The 9,450-nt window shown below is 35.3% G+C and overlaps 1 protein-coding gene across 1 annotated transcript; it reads left to right on the top strand.

Annotated features, from left to right (window-relative positions):
• The first annotated feature begins 1,036 nt into the window (after positions 1-1,036).
• LOC131606346 (GDSL esterase/lipase At5g33370-like) lies at positions 1,037-3,561 on the top strand. Its single transcript, XM_058878595.1, has 5 exons — positions 1,037-1,337; positions 1,472-1,599; positions 1,858-2,100; positions 2,777-3,035; positions 3,173-3,561. The coding sequence occupies exons 1-5, from the start codon at positions 1,082-1,084 to the stop codon at positions 3,403-3,405; spliced, it is 1,119 nt and encodes a 372-aa protein (XP_058734578.1). The 5' UTR covers positions 1,037-1,081; the 3' UTR covers positions 3,406-3,561.
• The last annotated feature ends 5,889 nt before the right edge of the window (positions 3,562-9,450 follow it).

Here is a 9,450-nt window from a genome sequence, read left to right as displayed (position 1 = left end):
TGTCTCTCACAAAGGTGCTTAGTCTTACACTATGTATCAATGCTTATTAGTGAAAAACTTCTCCAACACTAAGTCACAAGTGACAAACAAGTGAGAAGTCGACTCGATGAGAACACCGCATATAAGACACATCGTAAAATCAATGATGGACATTTCTCTTGAATAAATCCTCTGAAGAGGAAAATCTATCAAATAGAAACTCTCAAGAAAAAAATCACTTTAAAAGGTTCTCAACTACCCCGAATGCGGGGAAGAGACAAATTATCCGTGGAGGAAGAATGATTTGGAAATTAGAATAAAGCAAAAGAAAATGATAAATAAATGATAGAAGAAAATATCATTCCTAACAATCTTCCAAATCCACGTATTAAAAAAATGCTCTCGAATAAACGAGAGGAATTTAAGTATTTAACATTAAATAATTAACACACGGTGTTTGGTGTTGAGCCAATTTTTTAACCACCAGTATTCGGTTCATTTGACCGCCTAATCTGATTTAAAAGTCGGTTCTTGCATCAAGTCCAGCTTCAATCACCACTAAACCTAATGTGAGCCAATTTTCTTTCTATTATTATTGGAAAAGAGCCAATTTTCTTTCTATTATTATTGGAAAAAAGGTTTACATTATATAATTTGTATTTAAATACTATGGTCTCTATCACATTAGTATCACTTAATTTTGCCTACTTATGAGTAATAGTCAACATGTATACAGAAAATGAATTGTACTCTTTGTCATACACATTTAACATATTTTTTAATACAAATTCCAACTTAAAAAATAAAGCTAAATCTAGACCATCCGATCTAGGTGTAAAATCCCTAACTTGATTTTGAAGAAAACTCAATTGCAAGAAAAAAATGCATATTGTGTGTCCAATAAATTTTTCAACAAAAAAATTAATTACTGTTATAAAGGAGTGGTAGATATCTTTAGTGTTAAAGAGTGGTAGATATTTCTAAAAAAAAAAATCACAATAATTGAGCACTATATATAAGTGACTTAACTTCCTCATTCAAATGCACATTTCACCACTACCTATAGTTGGGGTTAATTTCTTTAGACATTAATTTTTTTCCAATGGAAAAAAACAAACAAATGAATAATATTATTCTTTCAATCTTTCTTTGTGTGTTCATCATCCTAAGCATTGGTGTTGAACAACTTGAAGCAGCAAGAGCATTTTTTGTTTTTGGTGATTCACTTGTTGACAATGGAAATAACAACTTCCTTGCAACTACTGCTCGTGCCGATTCATATCCTTATGGAATCGATTCTGAAACTCATCGCGCCTCCGGTCGTTTCTCCAATGGCCTCAACATGCCTGATCTTATCAGTTGAGTTCATGCTAGTACTTATTTTTGTAAAAATATTTATGATAATAATAATAATTTAAAGTTATTCATATGGTTTTACTAACTTTTATCTAATTAAAGTGACTATATATTATATATATTATGAATGTGATAGGTGAGAAAATAGGGTCAGAACCAACATTGCCATATTTGAGTCCAGAGCTTGATGGTGAGAGATTACTTATTGGTGCTAACTTTGCTTCGGCTGGAATAGGAATTCTCAATGACACTGGAGTTCAGTTTGTAAGTATCATAATTTTTTTTGGGCTCTTTCTAGTAACATGAAAACTGTTGCTAAATGTAGTTATTGTAACACATTATAACTGTTGCTATTGTAATTATTGTAAATTTGTAACACGTTGTAGCCGTTGCTAAAAAGTAATTACTTTAACAAAAAATAAACATACCCTAATTTATATGTATAGTAAAAGAAACAACTATTGTGACACATTGAACTATTATCTGTTATTACTATCTAATTATTGAAATTTAATTTTGCAGATTAACATTATCCGAATTACCGAACAATTAGCATACTTTAGACAGTATCAACAAAGGGTTAGTGCACTAATTGGAGAAGATGGTGCACAAAAATTAGTGAACCAAGCTTTGGTACTAATAACCTTAGGAGGGAATGATTTTGTGAACAACTATTATTTGGTTCCATTATCGGCAAGATCTCGTCAATATGCTCTTCCCGATTATGTCGTCTTCCTCATTTCTGAGTATCGCAAAATTCTTATGGTACATTCATATCCTTCTACCTCTATTATTGTTGATCATATATGTTTTTTCGAAGATCTATTATTATATAGTGCACCAGTTGAATTCATAAATGATAGTTTGGCCGTGACAAATTTATTATGAAACCCTATTTAGTAATATTTTAACCGTGACAAATTTTGGACACGGTACTGTAAATCGCCTTACACAACCCTAAAACGGCTTGATAATTTACTAGTGTACCAGTTGAATTCTTAAACGATAGTTTAGCCGTGACAAATTTATTATAAAATCTTATTTAAAAAATGTCTTAAGCGTGACAAATTTTTGACACTATGTTGTAGTCCACCTTATATATCCTCAAAACGGGCGTGATAGTTTACTTTATGTAAGAAATATTCATTTTTCTACTAGGGTTAATAAGGAATTAAAATATTTTTTTTATAGAGATGAGATAATTAATGTTTGGCAAGCATGTTACATTAAGATTCAATTGGTAGTTGAAAATTTAGTAATAAATATTAATATCCACATAAATTCCATCACCAAATACATAACCATATAGTAAAAACTCATAATTAATGCTCTTACACATCCTTCTGTATTTTCAATACGTACAATCCATCATTATCACTTTTCAGACTCTAACAAACAATTCATACCAATTGTGTTATAACATTGAATTAAATGCACACAGAATCTGTATGAATTGGGAGCAAGAAGGGTTTTGGTGACAGGGACAGGACCATTAGGTTGTGTACCAGCAGAACTTGCTATGCATAGTAGAAATGGAGAGTGTGGTGCAGATCTTCAAACCGCTACTAATTTGTTCAATCCTCAACTTGTTCAATTGATTAATCAACTCAACTCCGAAATCGGCGGCCCTAATCATGTCTTCATTTATGCCAACGCTTTCGCTATGCATTTGGATTTCATTTCTGATCCACAAAGATATGGTATACACTTCAACCTTCATTTATTTATTTAAGGCAACTCAGTTGATATCTGAGCGGTCGCTGGTTGACGCGCCGCCTATTAGATTACTAGAATAAAATATAAAATATTTTTATAATTTTGAATTTTTTAAATGCAGGATTTGTGACATCAAAAGTAGCATGTTGTGGTCAAGGACCATACAATGGAATGGGACTATGTACTCCAGCTTCTAACTTGTGCCCTAATAGGGATGTGTATGCATTTTGGGACCCTTTTCATCCATCAGAGAGAGCTAATAGACTAATAGTTGATAAGTTTATGACTGGAGCTGCTGAATACATGAACCCTATTAATATTAGTACAATTCTTGCTTTAGATTCTAGGGTCTAATTATGATTTAAAAAACTTCTAGGATTTAATGCTTCATTAATATTAGGGTGGTGTGGTTGTGAAATCCTTTATCTTTGGGAATTTATTGTAATATTCTTGAATGTTTTAAGCCTTTTGGAGGGTGTTTGTGTCAAGAAAAATAACTTTGGTTGTTAAGTGGCTTGTTATTTTTTTGCTTTTGATTGGAGTTCAATTTTTATATTAGTTGTTATGCAAATATCAAAAAGTATAATGAATTTGACCTTATAAATTATAATACACAAGTTTTCTTCGAAGTGAAAAATATTATTTTAGAAAGTAAAATGAATATATCAATGGTTGATTTTTTTTTTATAAGCAACAATTGTATTCAATAAGAGTTCAACGGAAACTCAAACCCAAATACAAGAGAAAAGGCAATAGCCCCCAAAACCTACATTAAGAAAAATCAACCAACAATTACAAGAAATTCAAGGGGTTTTTAAACCATTCATAGAAGTTACAGTTAAGGCGGTTAGAACCTATTTGCAACCACCACCAAGAAATCATCTTGATTTTGATCAAAATTTCATCAATATCCAGGATATCGTTGTTAAAGATTATACCATTTCTAGCATTCCATAGACACCAACACGTAGCCAACCATACCGTAGCTTCCCTACCCTTACCAACCTTATTGTTTAATACATGGTAAGTAGAAAGAAAATGAGACCTACAGTTTAGGCTAGCGCTATTCCACAGTGGTTGAATTCCTAGCCAACACCAGATTCCTTCCCATATGCGGACAGACCAGCAGCAGCGCAAAAACAAATGTTCAACGCTTTCAGCTACAGAATTGCATAAGGGACACCTGCAGTTATCTTCACCCTCCAAAATGCCTCTCCGATTCAATTGATCACGTGTCGCCAGTTTGTTACGCAACAGCCTCCACCCAAACAGTTTAACCTTATGCGGAGTAAGCGAGTCCCAAACAGCATTAAGGCAGCTTCTGCAAGTAGAATCAATGGGAGATGTGACCTTCCCCTGCAAGAGTTTCGCGTAACAGGATTTAACAGAAAAAGAACCATCACTGTTCCAGGGCCAGCAGAGTTTGTCTTTCGAGACCGGGTTCACACTTATGCCCGCTAGAAGGGAATCCAAGCTATCGATTTCAGATTGTTCTATCCCATGATTCAGTTTCAGCGCTGAAAGAATGTCCCAGCACCACCCCGTGTCGGTCCACTTTCCGAGATCCTTCACTGCTGCGCTTTTGTTCTCCACTACATCAAAGATGTGAGGGAAAACAGCAAATAGAGGCTCTTGGCCTAACCACCTGCCTAGCCAAAATGGAATTCGATCACCGTAGCCAAGTTTCCAGTGTAACAAGTTTAGAATGCCTGCACCTTCCGAAACGCCATTGTCATAATTTAGTTTTAAGAGGTCTCTCCACCACAAAGATTCTTTCTTCGATTTCCTACTCCCTTTATCAAAGACCAATCTACTAGTCAACGAGCCGTACCGTTGTTGCAATAACTTATGCCAAATTGAGTGTTCCTCCGTTAAACATCGCCAAATCCACTTACCCAACAAGGCAACGTTGAAAAGATCAATGTCCTTGATTCCCAAACCACCATCTATTTTTGCCTTGCATACTTCGTTCCAATTTATCCACGAAATTCCCCCTTTTTCCGCCAAACCGTTCCATAGGAAATTTCTTTGAATGCTAATAAGCTCATGAATGATTTTAACCGGGACTCTGAAAAATGATAAATAGTAGACAGGAATATTAGCCAGAACAAAGTTGATCAAAGTTATCCTTCCACCCATCGAAAGAAATCTCCCCTTCCAAGCTGACAGTTTATTCCTCACGCCTTTAACCACCGGTTTCCAGAAATCCAGCCTTCTATGGTTACCTCCAACCACAATTCCCAAAAATTTGAATGGTATCTTGTCTACCTTACAGCTAAAGAATTGTGAAGCTGCCTCCAAGAAGAGATCTTCTACGCCGATGCCATAGACCTTGCTCTTTGCCATATTAATTCTCAGACCGGATACCATTTGAAACCCGCGCAGTATAGACTTGAGAGTCCACAAGTTAGCCCAAGTTGCTTCACCTACGATTATAGTATCGTCTGCGAATTGCAACAGACTGAAGTTGACATTATTACCCAAAGAAAATTCTTTGAACAAACCTGAGCCCACCGCCTGTCGCATAATTGCTGCCAAACCTTCCGCTGCTAACGCGAAGAGAAATGGTGATAGCGGGTCTCCCTGACGCAGTCCTCTTGACACAACGAAGTCCTTTGTAGGACTACCATTTACTAGAATGGACATGCTGCTAGAAAAAACACCGGCCTCCATCCACCGAATCCATCTTGATCCGAACCCAACAATTTGAAGCATACTACATAAGTATTTCCAATCAATGCAGTCGAAAGCTTGCGAGAAATCCACCTTAAACAAAAAGCAGTCCTTCCTATCTCTTTTAGCACAGTCAAGAATTTCGTTAGTCACAAGGATACCATCCATAATTTGGCGACCCGGTATAAAAGCCGTTTGGTTGCAAGAAATAATTTTCCCCATCACTCTTCTCAACCTCGCAGCCAGGATTACGGATAAGATCTTGTAGAAGCAACCAATGAGGCAAATTGGTCGGTATTCATCAATCTTTTGAGGATTGTCCACCTTGGGTATAAGCGCAATGAAGGACGAAGTCATGGCTTTTGGCAGTTTGGCGAGACGATGAAATTCTTGAATGAAAGCCACGAAATCTTCACCAACAATGCTCCAGCAGCTCTTAATAAACAAAAGATTGAATCCATCAGGCCCTGGGCTTTTATTACCTTCACACTCAAAAATAGCTTCTTTAATTTCTTCTCTTGAAAACTGCTCCTCTAGGCCGTGAACATCCTCCGCTGATAACTTGTTGAAAACCAAATTATGTAGGTTGGGTCTGGCACCCCCAAAAGAGCTATATCTGTTGCAGAAATGCTCCCTAATAACCTCTTTAATCTGACTTACATCCTCTACAACACCACTACCAGTTTTTAAAGAGGTCAACGAGTTCTTGCGATTCCTTGCCTTGAGAGAGGCATGGAAAAACTTTGTATTGAGATCGCCTTCCTGAATCTACTTTTGTCTAGAATTTTGCTTCATCATGCTTTCCTTAAGGTGTAAATTTTGCCAGATACCTTCAGCAGCCACCCTCCGCTTCTCAAGTTCATCCGGATTTGAAATGACTCCGCAGCTAACTAACTCTGTTTCTAAGTCATTAAGAAGCTCAACACCTTCCTCAATTTTAAGATCTACCCAACCAAAGACATGCTTGTTCCACCAGATTAATTTTTCCTTCAGCATACGAAATTTCTCTCTGATTACAAAGTATTTCTTTCCGCGAATTTGAAAGGAGTCCCAGGCTGATTTAATGAAACGTAAAAAGTCTTTATGTTGGAACCAGGCATTAAAGACTTTAAAAGGCTTAGGTCCCCAGTCTAAATTGCTTGTCTTTATCCAAACCGGCCTATGGTCAGAGATGTCTCTGCTTCCAGAACATTGAGCAACAATCTTCCAATCTTGAATTAAGCCTTCGGAGATCAAGAATCTGTCAAGGCGAGACTGCTAGCAGAACCGCAAGAATTTATCCAGGTGTGGATACAACCTAAGGCAGGGACATCCTCAAGCTCCATAAGGTTAATGAATGAGTTGAAATCTTCCATCTCTCCCCTCCTGCTCAATTCAAATCTGCCTCTCCTTTCCACCACTGATTTGACAGCATTGAAATCTCCCCCCCCCCCCACGAGCCACTCACCCTTACTACTTCTGTTTTTCAGCGTCAATAGCTCATTCCATAGTTTTCTTTTATCAGCCAAAGCACATGGAGAGTAAACATTGATAAAGAAGCAGTTTTTACCTCTATAGATTGCATTGATACCAAGATAACCCTGACCCACGAAAGAACTCACTGGAGTCAAGATGTCTTTCCGCCACATGATAAGAATGCCCCCTGATCTCCCTTCTGACCCTTTAGCAGACCACTCAACCTCTGATAAGGGACCCCATAAAGCTTTTACAATATCTTCAGTCATCACTTCCACTTTTGTTTCTTGGAGAAAAGACATGTCCGCCTTTCCTCTAGTCAGTAACAGGCGAATTCTCCCCTTCTTGATTGAGTTCCCACACCCTCTAACATTGTATGTTGTAATATTCATGGGATCACGTTTTGACGCTCCACCGCACCGTTAGTAGTTGATCTATCTCTGTTTTCTAGGTCCCTGACAATTGCCTCAAAGACTTCATCGTCTTCTTCACCTTCAATGCCTAGCTGTTTGATGGATTTCCACACCTTCTTTGGAATGTTCCTATCTACTTCGTTCCAGAACCGCAAGTTCCCCCGGTGGACATCTGAATCGTTGGTTGAGTCACAACATAGAACTGAACCTCATGAGTTTGTTGAGGAGATTTTATCTTCAGGAGAGTCATCTATAGCTTCTTGATAATGAAATAAGTTGATATTAACTGTGCATAGATAATTATTTATATCAATAATTAATTTTCTCCATTTACTAAATACTTTTTTTTGCGGAGTCAACTCCATGTACAACCAACTAAAGATAGCCGAAGTGAAAAGATAAACGAATTTTGGAATGGTCGTTCATATATATTGATAGGACTTTTCATTTTAATTTATTGAGAATTTATGAGAGTTTTAGGATCATAAAGTCTCTCTATGTATTCTTTGTTTATTTTCTCAGACACTAAATTTAAATTTAAATATATTGTCCTTTAGTATTTATATATAGTTAAATGTATAAATTGCTAGCAAAACCTAAATCACTGAAGCAAGTTCGACCTCTTGATCAACTATCGATTTAGACACATGATATGGTTCTAAAGCCAATTGAAAAAGGAGCTTGAGTTCAATGAATAGTTGTTTAGAAATCAATTTCAAGTAAAAAAATAAATACTCTTCTCTTATATTTATTTCTGTTGTGGCACAAAAAATATTTCACACGTGCACGAAATCAATGAAGTCGTCACCAAAGTTTATTTGAAAAGAGAAAACGTTGATACAACTCTTAAAGAACAAAAAGATGGTCTTCACAATCAAATTCAGGTTCATGAGTCAATTATGCATAGAGAAGATATTAACACCATACGTCATTCGTTTAAGAAAACGGTTTCTTTAGTTAATTTTGCAAAAGAAAATTCTTAACCTTATTATATTGATTTTTCGTAATCATCAGATAAGAAATAAAGAGTATTTACAAGCAAAGGGAAAAAGATTTTTTTCATTAATGTGCTTACAAAATTTTATTTTTGCTTCATCTCCCGATGCGATGGAGAATTCAAAATTACGTAATTTTTGGGTAGAAAAATCTTGTGTGTTAGTTGATTTTAAAGAAAAAGGGTTTGATTGTGTTATGGCAGAAAATATTGTTTCTTGATCACATTAGTGCGAATAAAAAAAGTTATTTGTTGATCGCGTTAGAGCGGATAAAACATTGCTTGTTGGTTGAGTGTGATTCTTTATAGGAAGAAGACAAGTGATAGAACAAGTAAGCGATATAACTTGTGTCCGAGTTATTAAAACGAACAAATTGTGAAACTCAAGCTCTAATAATTCGAAGAACAAATAAATACTCATCTAATTAATCTAGTTCAACATAATTTAAATAATTTATTTTAACCGTGAATTTTATAACAATCAAACGGATGTAATTGATATTATAAAAAAATAAAGAAAATGACATAACTAATTAAATATTTTTTTAAAAAAATAATAATATATTAATAATCAATTCACATAAAAAAGAATTTTTAGAACAGCTAATTTGTTACCGTTTCTAAAAGAAACCCATAAGTTGAAAAGTTGTTTCATATGAATAATTTTTTTTTTTAAGAAAAGAAAATGAGTTTATTTAAACAAAATAATAAAAATAATGAAGAAAATATCCATTTGATTCAACCAGACTTGAATCCAAACAAAATAAATAAATAAGAAAATAAACACTAAAACTTAAATGGTTCGGGGACCTATTTCACCTTATATTTTTGTTATTTGTATGAAATACTTGTCGCAGACAATGA

Source organism: Vicia villosa, linkage group LG5, assembly GCF_029867415.1.
Source record: "Vicia villosa cultivar HV-30 ecotype Madison, WI linkage group LG5, Vvil1.0, whole genome shotgun sequence".
Classification (NCBI taxonomy): domain Eukaryota; kingdom Viridiplantae; phylum Streptophyta; class Magnoliopsida; order Fabales; family Fabaceae; genus Vicia; species Vicia villosa.
Note: the sequence above shows the minus strand (reverse complement) of the source record. Positions and strands in the feature narration are given on the sequence as shown.

What these genes read in the sequence shown, in the direction of transcription:
- LOC131606346 (XM_058878595.1), top strand. Translation starts at nt 1,082, where the DNA reads ATGGAAAAAAACAAACAAATGAATAATATTATTCTTTCAATCTTTCTT. An exon ending in ATGACACTGGAGTTCAGTTT is followed by an intron (nt 1,600 to 1,857) that starts GTAAGTATCATA and finishes TTAATTTTGCAG; the next exon opens with ATTAACATTATCCGAATTAC. An exon ending in AGTATCGCAAAATTCTTATG is followed by an intron (nt 2,101 to 2,776) that starts GTACATTCATAT and finishes AAATGCACACAG; the next exon opens with AATCTGTATGAATTGGGAGC.